Source organism: Hakea prostrata, chromosome 10, assembly GCF_041222555.1.
Source record: "Hakea prostrata isolate BN-2017 chromosome 10, UWA_Hpros_2, whole genome shotgun sequence".
In the NCBI taxonomy this organism is placed as follows: domain Eukaryota; kingdom Viridiplantae; phylum Streptophyta; class Magnoliopsida; order Proteales; family Proteaceae; genus Hakea; species Hakea prostrata.
In genome coordinates, this window is record NC_142609.1 from 47,853,491 (window position 1) to 47,876,527 (window position 23,037).

At 38.8% G+C, this 23,037-nt stretch overlaps 1 protein-coding gene across 2 annotated transcripts in view; it reads left to right on the forward strand.

Moving 5' to 3' along the window:
• Positions 1 to 437: 437 nt before the first annotated feature.
• The window catches only part of LOC149003574 (ARM repeat superfamily protein), a 52,922-nt gene continuing 30,322 nt past the window's right edge, over positions 438 to 23,037 (forward strand). Inside the window, exons 1-5 of one of the 2 annotated variants that reach the window (XM_089138363.1) lie at positions 438 to 902; positions 982 to 1,082; positions 3,981 to 4,191; positions 6,860 to 6,941; positions 13,170 to 13,461. In XM_089138363.1, the coding sequence (XP_088994489.1) occupies positions 755 to 902; positions 982 to 1,082; positions 3,981 to 4,191; positions 6,860 to 6,941; positions 13,170 to 13,461 (834 nt within the window). In that variant the 5' untranslated portion in view covers positions 438 to 754. Of the gene's footprint in view, positions 903 to 981; positions 1,083 to 3,980; positions 4,192 to 6,859; positions 6,942 to 13,169; positions 13,462 to 23,037 lie in introns of those variants that run through there. The other variant, XM_089138364.1, reaches the window with a different exon arrangement.

Below are 23,037 nucleotides of genomic sequence, written 5' to 3' on the forward strand. Positions count from 1 at the left end.
AACAATTGGCATGAATACAAATTTAATACAAAGTTTTCGGCTACTTGTTGACATCTTTACCATTTTATTTGTGAGGCTATAATTAAAATTTAAGAATTTAACAACTTTGGTAGTTATATTAGTAGAAAATCTATAAAAATAGTCACATACATCAAGTGAAAAAAAAAGGGTAACTTAATTTGTTAATTTTATCAAGACGGATAGTAATCGGTAGAAAAATGGTATATCATATTCGAATCCTATTGATAATTGGACTAATTTGGATACTGTTAAATAAAATATGAATGCAAATTAGAGAGCGGATTTCGATTGTCCATTTACACCCCAACATGAAACGGGAAACCAACGAAAGAGGACCAGTTGTTTATATTACTTTTGGAAAAGGGTGTTTCCGTCATACCCGGCGCATGATGGTTTGATTTCGAAATCCGATCAAACCAACCGACTCATACCAGATTCGTCGGTCACAGTAAGAACCAACCGGATCGAAACAGATCAATTGCGGAGTGGGCACTCGACAGCAAATCTTCTCGCTCACTCGAAATGGCGGGAAGTCTCTGGATCGTATAGAAGACAAGTTATGTTCAAAAAGCATTCCAGCGAACGAGTTGAGTTCTAAAGCACGAAGTTGAGCTACCAACAAATCATAATTTAAGAACTATTTGCTCGTTATCGGCTAATCATCAACGACCAGTATTTCGTTTTCTACACGATTATACCTAGCTAGGGATTGCAAAGCTGTACAACATCAGCAATGGAAGAACTAATTTGGCAATCAGATACGAATTCAATGCTCTCGACGAAAATCGGTCAAGTAATGAATACGCTGCTCACTTCTCGACCTAGAAAACTCGAAGTCGCCATTACTCGGGTCGGGGCAACCTCGCAGAGAAGTTCCGGTGGTTCGTATTGGTATTTGTTTATTTCGGTTAGTTTATAGTAGTGTCTCTCATTTATTTTTACTTCAATTGGATATCGCAGTTTCTTTGGAGGAGTCACTCAGTTTTCTTCGATGGTACGTCACTGATGCTGTTGATAAAAAGGAGTCCCTGGATCAGATTCTCGTTCCCATGATTGAAAATGTAAGAAACTCAGAACCCTTATTAGATAATTGTTCCAGTTAGACTAATACAAATTATATTAATGGAGTTCCAAAGATTTTCATTCGCTTAACTGCTATATCTGATCATGCTGTGCATTGGGCAATTGCCGCGTGCCTTTGCTGTTAGAAGCCTAGAATTTGGAGGCATCACTATTGCATGTCCAGGTTCCCCACCCACACCCCCGGGGTTTTGGGATACACTGCTCGGTTAATCTGCTGCCTTCAGAAAAAAGGATTTAGCTGGTTGGAACGTACTGAAAGTGGTGCACTTACTGACATCAGTTCAATAGGCTTTGGGTCGAGCTTTAGAATTGTGCTGTTCTCATCTTTAACATCTGCTTAATTCACTGCATCGATATCATCTGTAAGTGGGTGAACAAATATCTGAAGGTCCACCCACTGATTCAGTCACCATATTCATTTGCCATAACCTATTTAAACCTAGTTTCGGTCTCCGCTACGTGCTTGAAAAAGATAATTCATCTCTTTTCTATGGAATCTACCCTCAATATGGCCATCCTTTTTACACAGTTGATTATTCTGTTTCTAATCCAGATTTCTCCAATTACCAACATTAATTCTCTAGTATGCAATCATTACATTTGCCCCTACACCCCTGCCAGTAAATCTTATAGTGGTACACCTAAACTTTCCCCATTATGTCAACTATGCATCCAATCTTATAACCATTTGAGATCCATGCCAATTTATTTATAACCTTGATAAACCTATTCCTAGCCTGCCTTTTGATCAATGTCACATGTCTAAACCGAGTCTGTAGGGTCAAGTTTCTTCCTCCATTATTCTCTGGTTTAAGGTCATCATTCATTGTCTATTGGAGAGTATGCATCCTAATCAGTTAATAATAATCATTAAATACCTGACCTCTCCATGTGTAAATTGAAACCTGGCTGTTCATCCTGCACTGCCACCTATTTTATTAAAATTTTTTTGATGAATAAATAATGCAATTACCAAGGAAAAATAGTATGAAGGCCCCAAAAGGGGAGGAAGGAATACAGAAAAAAGAAAATAACAAGACGAGACCCTCAGGGTGAAGAGGGGGATGCTTGCAAATGGCTTGAGACAAGCCCAGGTGACAATTATGCACCTGTTTATAAGGCAGTCTGAACAAAGGGAAGGATCCTTTGATTTTGAGGCCAACAAAATTGCTAGGTCCCCTTCCCAAGTGGAAGAGAAAAGAGGGGGCAAGTCAAGAAGAGATGGTTTGTATCTTCCAGTGTTCCAATAAAGGCAGTAGGAGGGTGAGATAACAATTTGATAATAAAAAAGGAAGGACTTGTTGGGACTTGGGAGGCAATTCTAGCTCCTAAATGTAAGCAAAAGAACATAAATTAGAAGTCTACCTAGCTGAATCTTCATACTTTACTCAAACAATTAATGATTTAAGAAATTGGGACTTGAATAGATAAAGAATCCCTTCCATACATACCTCTTTAGTGACTTGAATAGATAAAGAATCCCTTCCATACATACCTCTTTAGTCCTAAGATAACTCAAAACTAACTTTATCTCCTCCAAGCAAAGTCTCAAATTTAGGATAACTTTCATCAAACAAATATTTTCCTAACTAATAGTTAATGGATTTATCATTAAGATTAACTACATAAGTTCCTATTATGATTTCAATATCATGTACTGCCTTTGGAGCTCAAATTTGGGTCTTATAATAGAGCCTATTACGAATAAAATACTTAAAACATAGAGCCTATGACGAATAATAGAGCCGATTACGAATAAAATGCTCACACCATATCCACTTGTTGGGATCACGCTGCTGCATTGTTCTCCTGTTATTAGAGAAAATCAACCTCAGGTTTTACATACCAGGAGGACTTAAAGACATAACATCCATCCTTTATCGTGCAAAATCATTGATTAGATACAAGCCAATGGCATAAAGTTTGGAGTAAGGAAACCATTGTTTGAAATTGTATTATGGAAGCTCCTATATGCCAGTTCAACCAGTTTTGTTCCTACATGGTGATCGTTATTCTATGATGATAAGTGGAGTCACTTTATTTTCTGTTATCAGTAGCTTGTCGAAGGAAGATTCATGTTTGATCAGATGTGACCAGAAAATTGTCCAAGCCTCTTTGGAGATTCGCTTCAACCTCTAGCAAATTCTCCTGCATGACTTGAAGTTGTTGGGGGACAGAAAACAAGAAAATACAATATGTGGTACCTACGACCAGGTTTTTAGCCCTGATACCAGATAAGTGCACCTCTTCTTTTGATGGAGGATCTGCTCTTGGTGGGAAAGAAGAGATAAGAAGAGAAAGGGGAGAAGAAAGGAAAGACAGGATGCAGCCTACTCTAACATTTAAATCATAAAAGAAATAACAACTTAAATAGCTAGATTCCTACTTTTGACACTTTAGAAGAGTCCTATGCTAACTTAAAATTAACTGTATCTCCTCTAGATTAAGTCCCACAAATTAGGATAAACTTTATCTAACAAGATGACTTCCTAACTCATAGATATCAAGGTGGTGAGGTGACCATGGTGTCAAGGTGTTTGGATGCCATGGCATTGCCTTGATGCCACCTTGATAACCATGTAATAGACTGTTTCTTAAAGCTTTAAACTGGTTGTTTAGATCCTTACGGAAGCTTGATTTACCTTGACCTCGCAATTTCCTTCCCTGAAATACATAGATGTGGATACACAGATCAGGAGAACTGGTCTCTGGACTTATATGATAACATTCTAGCTTCTTCATCCCACACACACTCATATGCATAACTGTTTTACCAAGCATAAGTATTTTCTTCTTCTAGGTGATAGCCATTCATGGTGTTATGCCTGTTCCATTGACACCTTACTCACATATTTTAATTTTAATATTTTTTCCAGTCATTGAAGTGCAAGGACCCGAGTCACTGCAGCCAAACTATGATAATTCTTAACTGGCTTTTTCAAGATGAACTACTTTTCCAAGCTCTTGCAAGTGAATTTCGGGAAATTATGATGAAAAAGGAGGATCATTATATCGCTCTTGGCTGGTGTAGTCTGATGCATGGACTTGTAGATTATGAAATTACTATGAATAAATTTTCAAATTCTGGTAATTTGGTTTTACTTTCTGTTCCTCTTTCTATTGGAATTCTTTATATTTGGAATTAGTCTATGTAACCAGGAAAGGCCCTCCGAAGAGGGACCGAAATAGGGCCCAAAACTAGGCCTCAATTAGCGGCCATAGGACCTCGAACCCTATTAGGGGCAAAAATGTCATTTTGATAGACTTTTAGGAGTCCCAACTGGCTCAGAAAAGTTCAGTGTTTTATTAGGGCCCAAGATCTACTTTTTGTTTTTGAATTGAATTATTGGTTAGAATAGGAAGTTTACGTTGCTAGTCTCTATTTGTTAGGAGTTCTAATTGGAATCCTCTTTTAGTTATGTGAGTAGAGTCTTAGTATGACAAGGAATTCCACTTCAAAATTGTTGAGTTCTATTTTAAATTTCCTTATAGTAAGAGGCTATAAATATAGCCTCACTCAGCTGTAACAGATTAGACTTGATTAATTGAATGTAAACGGATTTGAGGAAGAATTTGGAGTTGTGGGTTCCAAGGAGGAACCCCATGGATGAGATGCTTTTAATTTCTGCAATTTTCCAGCATCCCCTCTCATCTTCAAGCTTGCGGCAGCCTATAGAAAGACAAGTCCCAGCCACCGTCAAGTGACATTTCATCCTACTCAAGTAAGTTCAATCCCCAGCCCCCAACAAAGAATTAAATTTGAAGTGGAATTCCTACTCAAGTACAAAGACAATTATGCACACCTAAACCTCCTCTTCCTCTCCTTCTTCCCTGCGGGCAGCAGCAGCAGCAGCAGCAGCCCCATCCCCAACATAAAACCCTAAATTCCCTACCCCTCGACCAAGTACCCTTTCCCTAGGATCACACCATCCTTTCCTCTCTAATCACCCATCTAACTCCATCACAGCCCCTCCCTTCATTAGAATACTAAAACCTGCACTTCATCTTCTTCCTGCTAAACCCTAGAAGCCCTAATTCATTCAAATCCCTATATCTCCCCTAACCTTTCACCCAGAACCCAAACCCTTTTAAGATGAACTCCTCCTACCCCTCTCTACCTTTGATCCCAGCCCTAACCCTAGCCTACCCAGAAGCCTTAGAAATTTCAAAATCCTGAATTCCTTAGCCCTAGAGAATAATTCTGGAGATTAAGATAATCTGTTAAAACAGAATTATTTTCTTCTAATTCCAGCCCTAATACTAGCCTATCCAAACCGTAACTCCCATCCCCTTTAACCCTAGATCTTCTAACCCTAGCTCCAAGTTTTGGAAGTCAAATAAGCTAAACCGCAGGACTTAATTGATTTCCCTCAGCTGCTTTCCACATAAGCAAACTTGATCACAGAATTTTCAAACCCAAATTCAGCTTAGAACCCTAAGCCACAGGGTATATTGGTGTGTATTTAACTGCTATCCATCAAGAATTGACTGAGTCAGACCTATAACAACAAAGTTAAACCTTAATTTTTTTGCTGCTGGTTCTTTAGAAGAGGATCCTGAAGACTGGCCCCTGGTTTGGGGTTACATTATGGTCTCTAGGTCTAATTATGCTTCCTCCATCTCCTATTATTTACGTTTTCAGATGTAAATAAACTGCTTTAATTTTTATTTCATTTGACCCCTTTGTCTAGATGCAACAATTTCATTCTTGCCACTAGCCTTGCTTTGCTGAATGCATTTTTCTTGTTAAATAAGTGTTGTTACAGCCTGTCCCCCCCCCCCCCCCCACACCTTTTTTTTTTGTGTGTGTGTGTGTGGGGGGGGGGGTTTGGAGGCTGCATAGTTATGACCCTTACCAGACCCTGTAGTGATGAAAGTCTTGTGCACTAGTACACCCTCTTTTAAGGAACGGAATATTGTTGCTACCATAATGAAGTTCTCTTGGGCCCTTGGCATGCTGATTATGCGAAGTCACTAGCTGTATGGTGTAGGTGTGCATAATTGTCTTTGTACAGTGAAATGGGGTCAAAAGTTAGCTGCAGTAGTGTTCCTCTAAGCACACACTGTAGCATTAGGGTTCATCTTGGCTCTTAGATGCAAGTGTTTCCATATGCAGGAGTTTTATCATTGTTTCAAACTCCTAATGCATCATATTTTTGTTCTTATTTCCATTTCAAATTACAATGCCTAAAGAGAGTGAAAAAGAGAAAAAAAAAAAAAGAATCGTCTTAAGTTGCTGAAATCTAGTATTTTCAGCATAATCTGGGTTGGGAACAAGTTTTTCTTGTAGTGACAAGTAACAAGCCTATCTGAAGCAAAGCTTTTGCCAAACTTCCTGTTGGATTTATATTATATGTGTAGAAAGTAAGAGCATTTGGAAACTGTTGATATACATTGCTGTTGCTCCAACTTAACAGCTCCAGCATTTGTAAAAGCTGCTTGTAATATGGTATCGAAGTTAGGAGGCTGGGTGTTTGATCTTTGTGTGTGGAAGGGGTTAGTTGTGTGGTTATTGACAATTTAACGTGTTTTGCCCCCACTTTTGGACCATCAGCAACAGGTGATTGTGTCACATGCTGAATTGTCTAAGTATGTGGTTCACCTGCAGGGGTTTTTTGATATACATTCTTGTGGTCGTTACCATCAGCTTCAGTTTTTGGGATAAATAGTTGTAATAGAGAACATATTGAATGAAGTTTTCTTTAACAAATATAAGCTTCCTTAATTGATTTGAGAATTTTTCTTTGAATCTTAGGTGTACGAGAGAGGCACAATATTCTTTTGAAGATTCTTTGCCCATCTATGCCACGTCTTTCTTCCATTGTATGTGCTGAAAGGTATGTCCTCTTCCTCCTTTATGTAGAACAAAACTGATAATGAAATGTTCCTTCGTCATTTTGGTGGTTATAATACCTTCCTCCTGTCAGTTATTCCAACAGATTTTTGTTTGTTTTTGAGGGAGGGAGTGGGGTGTGTAGTGCAGCTCTTCCTTGTGGAAAAGATATTGAGATTTGAGGGGAAGTCTAGACTTTTGCTTCTTTGTCTTCTTTTTGTTTCCAACTTCCATGTTTGATGAGGGAAACAAGTGCCAAATAAATAGGGAAAAGGTTTTCTGAGAAGCAAGGGTTTAATGGAATCTCCAGTGTCATCCTGCATCCTCAACTTGTTGACTGTTGAAAGTTTCTTTGTGTCTCAGCTGTTCAATCCATAATTTGTTGCAACCCCATTCTCTCCACTGTCACTGCACTCTCTCTTCCCGGTGGAGAAACACTCTTCCTACAGAGATTCCAGGATTCCAGCATCTCTTCTCCCTCATGATTCAATATCAATCTTTAGAATTCCTCCCAGGACATGCCCCCAAGTCCCAATTAGAAGGTGAAGCAATGTAGACTTCGCTGCATCTCAGCACATTGCACTTCATATGAAGTCTCCCTACTCCCAACTCCTCCCTCATCGAACTATTCACTAATACCACTGGTGACGCTGATGTCACCCCAAGTTCTACTGCTGCTGCTGTGGAGGTGATTCCTTTGGTGATCATAGAGGAGATGACCCATGTTCATGGGAATCTCTCATCGTCCTGGATAGAGAAGGTCATTTGTTTTGTTGTTTATTATTCTGTCCTGGGATCTCAGTAACAGAACTGTTAGTTATCTTCTTCTAGCTGTGAGCTGAGGGTTGATGAAACTGATTAATTTCATATGCATCTTTAATCTTTATGCCTTCTGAATTTGGTTTCTCTGTTCAAAATTTTGTCTTCATGGTTCTGTAACTTTTGTGTTGGCTGTGACGGTTAGGTGCTGCAGAACATTTCCAAGATTTGGGCATTCTGAATCTTCAGAAATTAACGGATAGTGAGAGTATGATTCTTTCAAGCTGTAAAGACATTAAATGTTGCGAAATTTTTATTCTTTAACCTCAGAAGGTTCAAAAACCTGTCATGCTCTAGGGAGAAGTTAGTTTACTTGAAAATCCCCTAGCACATTGAGTGAGATCAGAATCCTAATTTCCCTTGGCTGTTGTTCTTCATTATACAGTATAACTTTTGGGCTTTGTAGAGGCACAAAAAAACAGACAGCATGGATCAAAAGGGTTCTCCAAGTAGATCTTGCATGACTGGGTGAAGTAGTGACAGAAACAAGCTAGAAAGAATGCTAATGATTCTTCATCAGGATAAAGTAGATGGTCGCAGTAGTGAGCAGGGGAGGGAGTGGGGGTGGTGGGAGAATGGGAGATGCCGAGATGGACTGTGAGCATGATTTTTTCAACAGTGGACTAAGAGAATAACTGATATGCAAAGAGAAAGAGATCTGATGGTCATTAATGAACTCTTGTGGGAAGGCATGGAATATTCCATGTACCCTGACAGCTAAGAGAGCCTTTTCCCATTAAACTACAAATGAATGTGTTTGTGGTAAGGAAGGTAATTGGACATCTGTTGTTATGTGAATTATGCTTTATTCTCTTTCCAGTGTAGATCTTTTCATTTTCAAAACTGTGCTAACAAAGAACTGGAACCATGCTAAGGCTCAAATGACGTTTAAAACTCTGATATTGGTGGTAATTTCTCCACCAGAGTTATGGATTTCTAAGAACTGATATATCTTTGGGAATAATCTGAAATTTGAGTATTGGAGGTATTAGGAGGGAGAGTCTTGGTGCAGTGGTTAAGGTAGCTCCTTTTTGACCAAGTGGTTGTGTTTCAATGCTGGAAAAGCCTCTCTACAAAAGTAGGGGTAAGGCAGCGTATAGTATGACCGCAGAGTGACATAGCCTGATACACTGGGTATGCCCTTCTGTTGGGAACTATTAGAAAACCTGAAAATTTTAACTTACCTGGGACTCGTAACATACAAAGCATCTTTGTGTATTGAGTAAATATTAGTATGAACCTAGAGATGCATTATTGTATTAGTTACACTTTTTATTATTATCACTAATTCATCATCAAGATGAAGTATTTGTACCCATAGATTCTAGGAATTGATGTTGTTGGATCTAGGCACACATGGGATGATCAATTGCTTTAGCTGGTCAAAACACTGTGGAAAGCTAGGTCCCATACTAGTCCTGGAGTCCTCTTATTTTGTAGTTAACTCCCTTGGGTCTAGTCCTAGTTTAAACGTTGTCAAGGCAGTATGCCGCCTAGGCTGCAGTGGTCCAACATGTATGGAACTCAAATCAGCTCAAGGAATGGGCTTATTTTCCTCAAAAATGGCACTTGCCTTGGGTACTTTGCTTGACCTTGTCTAGGCACCAAGGCGCCAACATGGAAAGCCTTGGCACCTTTGACAATTATGATCGGTTCTGGTCAGTTCTGGTTTATTTCACTAGCAACTACGTGGAATAGTTTTAACATTTCAAATTCAAAGCATAGTTGTCTTGGTGCTAAAGGCACTGGTCAAGAGCCTTAAGAGCCTATGAAATTATGCGAGCCAGAGCCTAATGGTCAAAGAGTGTTAAATGGATTTAGTTTAGGACTCTTCAGCTTAATTACTGTCCTCCCAGAGTTATGTCGATGTTCAGTCTACTTGATTGTAATATGATGTAAAATAATAGAATCTAAAGTGGAGAGGTGAGGCATTCACCAATCAATTAATGATCATTCAACATTCATTAGAAAGAGCAACAAATGATTACTGAAGCATTTCTTTTTCCACCATGATTTTAGGGCTTAGTTATGTCTGTTTTCCCATTTTAACAACTTAATTTTACTGTTCTTCCAATTTCAACCCCTTTGATGATACAATGCGCTGCAATAAGGTACATCATGAGAGCATACAACATACATGATACATGGGCTAGACATAAAAGATAAAACTGAAATGGTGTCCATCTAGGTCAAAACCTTGCCAAAGGAAGCGAGGCATTACTCGATAACGTAAAAAAACTGTGCAAAAATTGGGACAATCAGGTGAGGCCTAGGCAAGGCCTTGACAACTATGATGCTTTGGAAGGTCATTATCTATAAACGTGCTTGTGTGTAACTGCATTCTGTTTTCAGTATTTATTTTTATTATTTCTAATGAACGGGTGTTCTTGCCCAGAAATGTAGTTTGGGCTTCCGGGTCTAGAAGAGTGATGTAGGTTTCCAGACCCCAAAAGGAATCCCAAGGTCTGGAGGAAGCCCTAGGCCTGCTGCCCAGCAGCATAAGAGGCCTCACAGATACATCAGGGATTCAGGGGTAGTTTGCTAATTATAGCAGTCGTAGTCAATCCCAGCTGGGCATATGCGTGATTAGGAGTTCATCAGTAGTTCAATTCTGTTTCTAAATTATTGCTTGAGTCAATCTAGGTTGAGATAAGGTTTAAGTTAGAAGTAGGAGTCCTCTTTGAATTCAAACTGGATGTTCAGTACTATCAGGGGTCATTATTAAGGCTATAAATAGATGGCCTATGCTTTTAACAAAACTGTTGCTGCCCAAGATCAAGGTGTAGTAGCTTTAAGTTTCTCATCAATGGTAAGGGACTTCCAGGTGATTGAGCAAGCATTCTATGGTTTCAAACTGAAGGTTCTCCCCTTTGGAAGAACTTGTGGTCTGTCTACATCATTCCATCTCCATCCGAGCCCATTACTAGACTTGGTTACAGGTAAGTAACAAGTCAGCTTTGCTCCATTCACCGTTTCCCCTAATTTAAACTGCTGTTTATACAACCTCTACCCCATTCAGCCCTTCTCTTCTCCATAACCCTAGAACTGGTAAATCTTAAACCCACCATTAGAATTCCCCCTCCTTGCAGACCCATGACTCCTCTACAACCAACAACATTTGACCCCAGCCTCAGCCCTGTCCACTTCTGTACAACCCTAAAACCTTGCTGCCCTAAACTCCCAAACCCTAAAACCTAAAGTCTTATATCTTAAACTTTGAACCATAAATCCTAGATCTTCTCAGCTCTAGTCCTCAAATAATTATTTCCATTCTTTTGAGCAGACCTAACCTAGCCCTATAACCTTAAAATCAATCCTGTACACCCATCCCAGCAGTCCTAAACAGCACTTGACTTAACCCTGGCTGCAGTCTCCTAAACCCTAAATTCTCACTGTTGAAGATCTAAAGATTATCGTTTCTGGCCCTCACTCGATTGGTGTTACATCAATTAATGGCCTGAGCCCATTTGGTAAACCTTTTAAGAATCATTCTTAGCAGTTAGAACAGTGGTGGAACAACTATGTTGTTCAATTCCTGTTCCCAAGAATGCCCAAATATTACAGTACTGCCATCAAAGTGTTCATATAAAAGGAAATAACAATATATCGCCATTTATGTCCTAAAAGAATAATGAAAATCAAATTGTATTGGCAGCAATCTCCTCCTCTTGAATCAATCCTTTTTATTTAAGTGGGTCTGCCATTTTTACTAATATGTATTATGACTTGATTCAAAACAAAAAGAATAAAAAAGGGGAGAGATGTATAAGAAACTCAGCATACCTCATGCCATCTACAGTGGAAATCTATTGTTATTTATTTTTCTTTATTTTTTGTTTTTTACATGACAGTAAATAGTTTGGTGCTCATATACATTTTGTTGAAATCAAGAGGAGAGGCATTAGGATAGCGAAAACTAGGATGTGTAGCTGACCCTCTGTAAAGGGATGTTCCTAGATGCTACTTTGACTTCACCTCAGACTTGTGTGCTTTTATGCTTAAATCTACTACTGTTTCATCTTCTGTCTCTTTTGCTTAACCCTATAGGATCCACTTAGCCAACCCCATTGAGTTGGGATAAGGTTAAGGAGGTTATTGTTGAAAATGTGGTCTCCTAGTCATCATAAATAGCAAGGCACATAAATTAACCAGAAAATCGTAATTAATTGTGTATTTAGCCTAATTTTTTGTTTCCCTGGGTGATGGTTTCACTATTGTTTTATCTTTTCTCTGTCTCCCTCTTCTTGATTAGTTTGCTTACATGTATATGGTGGGAGCAATCAAGGCCAATCCCCATCTCAGCCTGAACTTGGGATTGAACCGCTCTGCAAACTCAAATTTCTTATCTCATCTATTTGAATAAACACCCAAAATCATAGGAAAAAAAAAAAAAAAAAAGAAACTTAAGAGAGTAGAAAGTAAGAAGTTAGGATTTCCTCAATAAGACCAAACCAAAAGCATCTCCAAATGATTGGTTTTTAATGCTTAAAACTAACCCCAAACCTATGAAATCAACAAAGTTCATACTCAAAATTCAACCGACCTGCTTACACTTTCAAGCGTTTAGCTTTCATGATGAATCTTCAACCAAAAGCTATGATTTTCCAGACAAAAACCAAACAAGATCAAGTGAAGAGCAGATGAAAATAGATTACACTGTAGTCACCCGATTGTACTGATTGTAGGTGATGTGAAACCTGGTGGATCCCAGCTCTGGAGGACATCATCTGGATCAGGCAATCTACTACATTATGTGTAGGGAGTGCCCCCATCAGAATTCATAGAAACCGAAGGAATTACTAGAAGGGCTAGTATTAGGGTCAGGTTTACGGCAATATCCGTGATAACCAAGCAGAATAACGTAGGACCAGACTCTCTTCTTCAGAGCTTCAGCTTCAGGTAGGGTTTAAAACAAATTGCATCAGATAGGTTTCAGATAAGGCTCAAGGAACGAAGAGTTGCAGGTCGGTGTAGTATGAATTGGTTGGGAATAGCAAACTCGAGGTTTCTTCCAGAGCAACACAGTGAGCTTTTTGAGTGTTTTGAGGTTTGTCGAGTGTTAACCACGGCTTTGTCCTGATAATAATGTGTTATAATTTGTTTGTCCTCCTTTCTTTTTTTCTCTCGTTGGTTTTTCTTTCGGAAAGGCTGTGTTTTGTGATTTTATACATTTTATCATCAAATCAATTATTTAAGGATGTTCTGTGGACTATATATGAATCTTATCCAACATATTAGTGTTATTTTATTAGATATGAATGAATGTGTAGGTTGGTTCCTTTTTCTGGGAAAATTTGGCCCTTCTCTCATCCTGTATTTAGTACATTCGTGTGGTATCAATTCATCTTGTGTTCAATTTTCCCATTTGGATTTTCCGTTCAATGGGCTAATATTTGGTTGCTTTTCTCTGTAGCACCTTTCGAGATGGATTTGAGTTGCCAACCCGCCTTTCAGTAGCTGCTGCTGATTGCATTTTAGTTCTTAGTATAGCCTTAACAAGGAAAAAACTTATTTCTGAAGTTTCAAGCAGTGGGGAAAAACCAAGTGACTCAAATGCAGGAGATCAACTGATTACCCCAGCTGGTGGTGAGAAGAGAGCAAAATCAGTCGAGAGACATCCCCATGTCTCAGAAAACATGAATTTGGAGTTTTTGCTTTGGGATCATTTGGATGATCTTATTATTGTTGTACAGAGACTCCAGGCTGTATGTCCTCATCTAAATCCAATATTATATATTTCTGTGTCTTCTTGTGGTCTGTTTGCATTTCGTTCTGTAATAACTAGATTCATTCCCCCCCCCCCCCCCAAAAAAAAAAAAAAAAAAAAAAAAAAAAAAACTAGTTTTCAAAATGGAGTGATCAGAAAAATTAATTGCTGGATCTTTGCTGATGATTGTGTGATCTGTACTCACATTTATTGTGTCACATCTCTATATATTGAAGCACTCCTTTTCTTCTAGGGAGTCTGCAGTCTATAAATTCACATTAGAGCTGATGAATGTTGAAGATTATATTATAGTTAAAAGGCTGAAGAAAAATCAAAACTAGAGAATAAAGTAAAATAATCAAACTAGTGAACCCAGTAATTGTGCAATGTCTATAACTGATATCCTAGGGTCCTATTCAAACTTGGGTTTATTCCAGCTTAATGGGTTCAGATACCTGGGTCTGAGGGACACAAAGGTGCAAGAAAGGGTAATGAAGGGATGGAAAAAAGGAAAAAGAAAAAAGAAAAAGTGGGGGATGGGAATTGAAATGAGAAAAGACATGAGAAATGAAAGATAGGAAGTAAAAAAGAATTTGAAAGAGGAATGTAAGAGGAAAGAATTTTATAGGACCGTTGTTCGACCAGCTATGATGTACGGTGGAGAGTGTTGGGCGGTTAAAAAGAATCAAGATAAACTCAGTGTAGCAGAAATGAGGATGCTAAGATGGATGAGTGGTAAAACTAGGATGGATAAGATAAGAAACGATCATATTAGAGTTGGTTTGGGAGTTGTTCCCATAAGTGATAAGCTTAGAGAAAGTCGTTTGAGGTGGCACGGCCACATTCAACGGAGACCTATAAATGCTCCTGTACGGAGAAGTGATATAATCCATATTGAAGGAACTAGAAGAGCTAGGGGTAGACCTTAGATAACCTTAGGAGAAGTGGTGAGAAAGGATATGTATAGCTTAGGCCTTGTATCTAGCATGGCCTCGAACAAAACTGATTGGAGGGCAAGAATCCATGTAGCCAACCCCATTTAGTTGGGACAAGGCTTATTGTTGTTGTTGTTGTAATGTAAGAGGAAAGAAGCACAGCCCAGCAAGTCAGGAGAATCTCAGCAAATTACTCTGTTTGATGTAGCCTCAAGTGAATGAGGGCCAGTTCTTCCAAGATCTTTAGATGACAGCAGTTTAAAAACTAGAGTTGACTGAATCAAGCTGCTGTTTAGGGCTAAAACAGAATTCTGACTTGGAAATTGAACTGTCAAACTAAGCCTTCTTTTCTGAGTTATAAATCTGGAGTGATTTTCCAAATATATTCTCCGTCTCTTGACTTCTTTTTATGGCAAATTGCTGACTGGAACTTCTCAAATCTAGAAATTAGGGTTTGGGTTTTAAAGGGGACTCAAATGAGCTTCGTTTTGGGTTTTTTGAGCTCTCAGGTGAGCTGTAAAGGGACTGGTTAGTGTTAAGGTGTTAGGATTTTCAGAAGAAGCTTCATAATTGTGGAGTTAGCTTTCTGAAAATATAGGGTTAGGGTTTCTAGTTTCAGAATTAGGATTTGGGGATCTAGTGCTAGGGTTTAATATTTTTAGAGCCACGGTTCTAAAGATTTAGGGTTGGGGAGATTAGGGTTTGGGAGTCTATGGCAGCAAGGAATTAGAAGGGTGAATGGGGATGCAATTAGGATTGAGTATGGAGGTAGAGGGATTAAGGAATCTCAATGGGCAGAATTCTGACGGAGGGTTTAGGAATTATGGATGCTACGGTTTATGAAGAAAAGAAGAAGAGCTGAATGGGGTAGGATTTGCAAAAACAGCGACTAAAGTATGGAAGGTGAATGGAGTCAAGGGTTGACTTGTTACTTACCTGTCACGCAAGTTCAGTAATGGGCTAGGATGGAAATGGAATAACGGAGAAAGAAGAATCCTTCAAATATAAAAACCTAGGTTGCTTACTCGATCACATGGAGGTTCCTTTCTACTGATGAGAAGCTCTACTAACACGTCACTCTTAGGCAGTAACACTATGAATTGTATTCTGAATTTTGAGTTCTGTTACATGCACAAACCTTTTGTTTATAGCATTACTTCCGACTTTCCTAGTTGGACTCAACACAAACTCTAACTTGAATTCAAATAGGGCTCCTTGTCACTAACCTAAAATGATTTCTTATTAGGTTTTTTTCAATTAATTATTGTTGAAAACATGGACTGAGGTTTCCTAATTAGAATAGGATTATGTTTCTTCATAAGTCTAGAGTTTTATTTCAATATTTCATTTTCCTACTTAGTATATGACTTAACTAGGTTGTAACTATAAATACCCTATTGGGGTCTTGTGAATAATATACTTTTAGAGGAGCAATTTCTCACATTACAACATGTTATTAGAGCAAGGTTTTGTTTTCATCCTATAGAGGTGGTGTAGAAATTTTTTTTGAAGTCGCTATTCACGTGTTTTTTTTTTCTTCCGGGTATCCTGGAACTGTATATTGGGTGATTAAGTGCATATCTAGGAAAATTTTGTCTAAGGAGTCTGGTATTTAAGTGGACCGATTGTGTCCCTCCAGTCTTTCCTGGAAATTTTTTGGTGTACTTTGATTCAACATTATACCAATTAGAGGTAACATGAGGAGATACTTTTCACGTGAATTAGTGAGAGTAATTTTGAAAATATTTCAGGGACTTTTTCGTAATTCTAAAAAAGTTCAGGGATTTTTTTGCAATTTGCTACAATTTTAGGGGACTTTTTCGTAAATTTTGAAAAAGTTCAGGGACTTTTTGAATAATTTCTCCTTGCAATTATGGCTGATCCCATATCTCCTTTATCTGGTAAATCTGAAGAGTCTCCCATGTCTTCCATTCATAAGGATTGTGAGTTTTCTCCGCTTCAAATAACCACTGTGAAACTTAATGGGACAAATTATCTTAGATGGTCTCGTTCAGTTTCCCTAGCTGTTGGTGCTCGTGGTCTTACTGGCTATCTTGATGGGACTTCTACAAAACCTTCTACACTTGGTCTGCAACTTTCCAAGTGGTATACAGATGAATGCTTGGTCATGGGTTTTCTCATCAACTCCATTGAATCTAGCATAGCTGAGAGTTATCTCCTCCTTCTTGATGCGGCAACTATTTGGAAAGTTACTGAAGATACATACTTCAGAGTTGGCAATGATGCACAGTGCGTTGAAATTAGACGGAAAATCAATTAGTTACAGCAGAAGGACCTTCCTTTTTCTCAGTACTATAACACTCTTCGGGAATATTACCAGACTTTAGATTTCCATGGGAAGTTTACACCGAAGAATGCTGAAGATGCTATCGCCTATCAACAATGGGAAGATAAATAGAGAGTATGATTTTTTGGCAGGATTGAATATAGAATTTGATCAAATTCGCGCACAGATCCTTTCGAGAGAGACTTTCCCTTCTCTGGCTCAAGCCTATGCCATGGTAGATACCGAGGACAGTCGAAGGACAGCTATGGTACACACGCAAACATCTGATAGATCTGCATTGGTGGCTGGTTATGGCAAATAATAAATCTAGTTCTGGTAATTTTCGCCCTCCAGTAAAGTGCGAGCATTGTGGAAAAGAGTGTCATACAAAGGACAAGTGTTGGAAGTTGCATGGACGTCCAACAAATTCCCGTGGAGGAGGTATAAATGGAATCAAGGGCAACAATCAAACATCTGCAAATCAAGCCAGTTCTGACACCCTGAGTACTCCAACACCTCGTTCCTCAGATGAGCTCCAACACCTTCGCCAATTGATGTCTAGACTTGACTCATCTTCTCCAAGACAAGACTTCAAGACGAGTATAGCCTCTGTCATTGATCCCTCTATTGATCCACAAATCCCCACAGGTATTTTTGGTTGTCACAATGTCAATTTGACTTATCCCTCCTGGGTAATTGACTTTGGGGCAACCGACCATATGACAGGCTCATCTACTTTGTTTCATACTTATTCATCTGTCCCTATTGCTCAGGATGTTCGAACGGCTGATGGGTCTCTCTCCCTTATCTCTGGGAAAGGATCTATTATCTATTCACCTTCTCTTACCTTATCTAATGTCATGCATGCTCCTAAGTTTTCGGCTAATCTTTTATCTATTAGTAGCCTTACTCGTGATATGAACTGCAAAATAACTTTCTTTCCTTCTTATTGTGTGTTTCAGGACCTGGAAACAGGGCTTACGATTGGCAGTGGTAGACAGAAAGGGGGGCTCTACTTAATGGATGGGTCCCCATCAGCTCTTTCTACGGTCTCTAGTTCCACCTCCCCTGCACTTTTTACCTTATTACATTGGCATAGTCGTCTTGGCCACATTCTTTTACCTATTTTGTCCAAATTATTTTCTGATCTGATTAAAAGCTGCAATTTAAATGATTTTTATTGTGAAGCATGTATTTTGGCCAAACAGACCAGGCATGTTTACCCTATTTCAGATAATTGTAGTAAAATTCCTTTTTCAGTCATTCACTCTGATGTGTGGGGTCCTTCTCGAACCGTGTCTGTATTTGGTCATAGATGGTTTGTTACCTTTATTGACTGTTGTACTAGGACCACATGGGTTTACTTCACCAAAAAAGTGATGTTTTCTCGTGCTTTCAAAATTTTCATAATATGATTAGGACTCAGTTTGGGGCGACAGTCAAAATCCTTCACACGGATAACGGAACTGAGTACTTGGGTGGCGCATTCTCTTCCTACTTAACAAACCATGGCATCATACACCAAACTAGTTGCGTCGACACTCCACCTCAAAATGGGGTTGCCGAACGCAAGAAAAGACATCTACTTGAGGTAGCACGTTCCCTCATGTTTTCTAAGCATGTGCCTTTTCGGTTTTGGGGTGAAGCCGTTCTTACTGCGGCATATCTAATCAACCGAATGCCTTCCCGAGTCTTAGACCAACGTTGTCCCCTTGAGGTTCTTTTAGGTACAACAGTCTTTACAGTCTCACTTAAGGTTTTTGGATGTGTTGCCTTTGTCCGGAACCACCATGTTCATGGAAAGTTAGATCCTCGTGGGTTAAAGTGCATTTTCTTGGGTTATCCTTACACAGAAGGGGTATAAGTGTTATTATCCTAATTCTCGTCGTTTTTTTGTCTCTATAGATGTTGTGTTCCAAGAACAAATTCCTTTTTTTTCCCCTACACCTCTTAAGGGGGAGAGTTTTAGTGAAGAGGTTCCAATGTTGATTCCTCTTGAGATTCCTATAGATGATCCTCTTTTGGAAGATGGAATGACCGGATAGGAACAGCTGGTGGATGATATACAGGGGGAGACTAGACCTCTGAAGACCTATCAAAAAAAACAACAAGTGACCCCTTTTGAACCAAGCCATTCAAAAGCTTTGGTTCCTGGCCCTGAACAATCCGTTCCTCCAAGTGAGTTTGTCTTTGACCCTTCTTCTAATCCTATTTTAGACTTACCAATTGCATTAAGAAAGCATCATCGAACTTGCACCAAACATCCTATTTTCAATTATGTTTCATATCAGTCTCTATCTCCAGAATTTCAAAGTTTTATTTCCTCTTTGTCCTTTACTTCTATTCCTAACACTTGGTAGGAGGCATTATCTCACTCAAACTGGAAAGAAGCTATGGATGAGGAAATGCAAGCTCTGGAAAAAAACAAAACTTGGGACTTGGTGACTTTGCCCATAGGAAAGCAGAGTGTTGGGTGCAAATGGGTGTTTGTGATCAAGTACAAGGTAGATGGGACTGTTGAAAGGTATAAGGCAAGATTGGTGGCCAAAGGTTTCACTCAGACTTATGGCGTTGACTACCATGAGACATTTGCCTTTGTTGCCAAGATGAACATAGTTCGTACTATTATTTCATGTGCAATTAATAAAGGGTGGAGTTTACAACAATTAGATGTGAAGAATGCCTTTTTGCATGGAGAACTCCAAGAGGAGGTATATATGGATATACCACCCGGGTATTCTACTACAGAGACTTATAGGAAAGTGTGCAAGTTAAAGAGAGCTTTATATGGGCTGAAGCAATCTGCAAGAGCGTGGTTTGGAAGGTTCCATAAGGCAATGATATCTAATGGCTATAAGCAAAGCAATTTAGACCATACTTTGTTTATTAAAAGAGATGGTTGCCACACTACTATACTTTTAGTATATGTGGATGATATTGTGATCACAGGCAGTAGTGAGGATGAGATTTCAGCATTAAAGACTTTTTTATCAAAGATATGGGAAAACTAAGATATTTCCTAGGTTTAGAGTTGGCATATTCTACTAGTAGTGTATCTTTATCCCAGAGGAAGTATACATTGGATCTTCTTGAGGAAACTGGAATGCTAGGATGTAAGCCTGCTAAGACTCCTATTGAGCCTAACCTACACTTGAAGGCAAAGGAAGGAGAACCAGTTGACAAGATAAGGTATAAAAAATTAGTGGGAAAGTTGATCTATTTATCTCACACTAGACCTGACATCACATTTGCAGTTAGTCTTGTTAGCCAGTATATGCATGATCTCTATTCCTCACATTTGGATGCAGTATATTGGATCTTGAGATACTTGAAAACTACACCAGGAAAAGGAATTTTAATTTCAGCTCATGGACATTTGAAGATTGAGGCATATACAGATGCAGATTGGGCAGGATGTCCAGATGATAGGAGGTCTACCTCTAGGTATTGTGTGTATGTGGGAGGTAACCTTGTGACTTGGAGAAGCAAGAAACAGGCTGTAGTTGCGCGGTCCAGTGCCGAGGCCGAGTTTAGAGCGATTGCTCAAGGCATTTGTGAGGTACTATGGCTTAAAGGGCTGCTTCAAGAGGTTGGGACAGATTTGGAGGTTCTTATACAATTATACTCAGATAGTAAGTCAGCAATCAGCATAGTTCATTACCTAGTACAACATGATAAGACTAAGCATGTGGAGATTGATAGACATTTCATCAAAGAGAAGCTTGAGTCTGGGCTGATCCATATCACCTTTGTTACTTCAAACGAGCAACGGGTTGATGTGCTCACAAAGAGCTTGAGCACGAAGATATTCAATTACATTATGAGCAAGTTAGGCATGATAAATATATATGCTCAAACTTGAGGGGGATTGTTGAAAACATGGACTGAGGTTTCCTAATTAGAATAGGATTCTGTTTCCTCATAAGTCTAGAGTTTTATTTCTATATTTCATTTTCCTACTTAGTATAGGACTTAACTAGGTTGTAACTATAAATACCCTATTGGGGTCTTGTGAATAATATACTTTTAGAGGAGCAATTCCTCACATTACAACAAATACATTATCCCCAAAAGACCTGACATAACCTAGACATAGTCTTTTAAAACTAAATTAAAACATAAACAGACTATTCTGTCCTTATAGTTTAAGTTTGGAAGAATTTACACAATTAGATCAGTTGAACTAAAGTAAAAACCTCTTTTCATACTTGGCCTCAACACTAAACTTATAGGCCCATGACTGCGTAAACCTGCTGAACAAAGGCCCGAGATCCATACTATCAACCCTTAGTTGATTTCAAAGGAAATTGGCCAATTTGGTACCCGACCTGCGTCATCGTAACTTGGATCCTTGTCCTCCAGTAGGCTTTGATATCATACTTAGAACACGACCTAAACTTTGCATGCCCTTTACAACATTTACCATTGGCATTTTAGGCCTGCCCCAACTGTTTTAGCTCCTTTAATTGGGATCATATCATTCTTTACTAGGGCATCCTTAAGCCTCTGTTGAACATGACCATACCTGATGCAGATCTGGCACGCAAACAGGGTTAATGAAGTAGACGTGCAGCAACTGGAGTACTGCCCCCGACAGTCATTGGTAGTATTAATGGTGTTTTCCTTTTTTTTTTTCTTTTTCTTTTCAGGGTGTACTAAATTTCGGTTAGGCTTGGTATTTTTGTAATTCTGCCCAACTTAAGTGAGAGAAAACTAGTCTTTTACTTTATTTCAATTTAATAGATTGTAAAGGCCTCCATGTTCTAGTGTGCCTATTTGTTGCTTAAGAAGTCCACGTCCTCCTATTTGTTGCTTAAGGAGTCCACGTCCTAAGTCTACAAGGAGTCTAGTCCTAAGTCCAACAGATATTCTAGTCCTATTGTGAGGAGGAATCCAAATGTAAGGCTGATAGTGAGCTATAAGTACCCCGCCATGGATGGGAAGAGTACATACTTGATTATTTGCATTCAAATTTTGCTGCTTCTCTTTGAGAGATTTGTTTGATCTAAGTCAATAGTAGATTGGTTACTTACCCCAGGCTCACCTCTCCACTTTATCCACCCTATTTTAATTCTCTAGGAAACATCATCCTTTGTATCACTTTCTTTATTTGTGATCATGGTACGCAAGTTTGCCGAATTTCGAGTGAACCGAAATAGCCACCGAAACTCGAATTGGCAAGATATCGCCGATATCCTGCCATTTATTGCCGAACTAGCGATTTCTTGAGATATATCGCTGAAAATAGCTTTTCAGTGATAAAACCACCGTCCGTCATAGTTTAGAAGCTTATTCATGGCTTCGGAAGAGCAAACGTCGTTGATATGCTCCTGGTCTTCTCTAATTAACTCATCTCCAGAGTAATACAGAGTAAACTTCGCTTTCGGGTTTACCGTCTCTTCGTCATTCTTTTCTTCGTCCCCATCTTTGATGGAAATAGGGCCAACGAAAGAGGAATCTGATCTTCTTCGCACAAAATCGCAACCTGAAGCAGCTTCTTCGTCATTAGATGGCTTCTTCTTCACCTCCAATTCTAGCTTTGATTCCGGCTTTTGGTTAGGCAAGGATGGAGGAGGAAGAGGAGCACTAGAATTGCATTTGAGCCACACACGTGGTTCATGTAGAACCATGGAATTGTAAAAAAAAAAAAAAGTAAAAATGACTAAACATAAACATTAGTACAGAGTACATGACTTGACTAGTTGCTATTAAATATTGTTATATTATTTTTTAAAACTAGACATTAATGTTTTGCAAGGATATGTTATATTATTTTATTATTTTTTAAAACTTTACACTTACATTTTGCATATGTCGAGATTTTGCTGGTTTGCCTAGTTCGCTAGGTAGCGATCCGGTGAACTTGACCGAGATTTCGTACCATGTTTGTGATTGAGCCAAGGTACCTAAAATATTCACCTTGTGGAGTCTCATTTTAGACAAGTTTCACCACCTCATTATCCATCCGATCATGACCATAGTTACATTTAATTTAAAACCTTTTCATTCAAAAGTTGTTTATAGCTTTAACTTGGTATTAATCCCTGCTTTTGTCTCATCTACCAAAGGAATATCACCTGAAAAATGCATATATCAATGGATCTCATCTTAAATGTCTTCGTTTAAATCATCATTATGAGTCTAATTAAGTATGGCCTTGAAGCTGATCCTTGGTGCAACCCAATTGTAATCTGAATTCACCACCTTGGCCTCCCACTGTTCTTACATTGTCATTGAACCATCATACATATCATTAACTGTGTCCCCATATTTACTTGAAACATTTATGTTCTTTAATACTAGCCAAATAAGCTCTCTAGGGACTTTGTCATAAGCTTTTTCTAGTTCAATG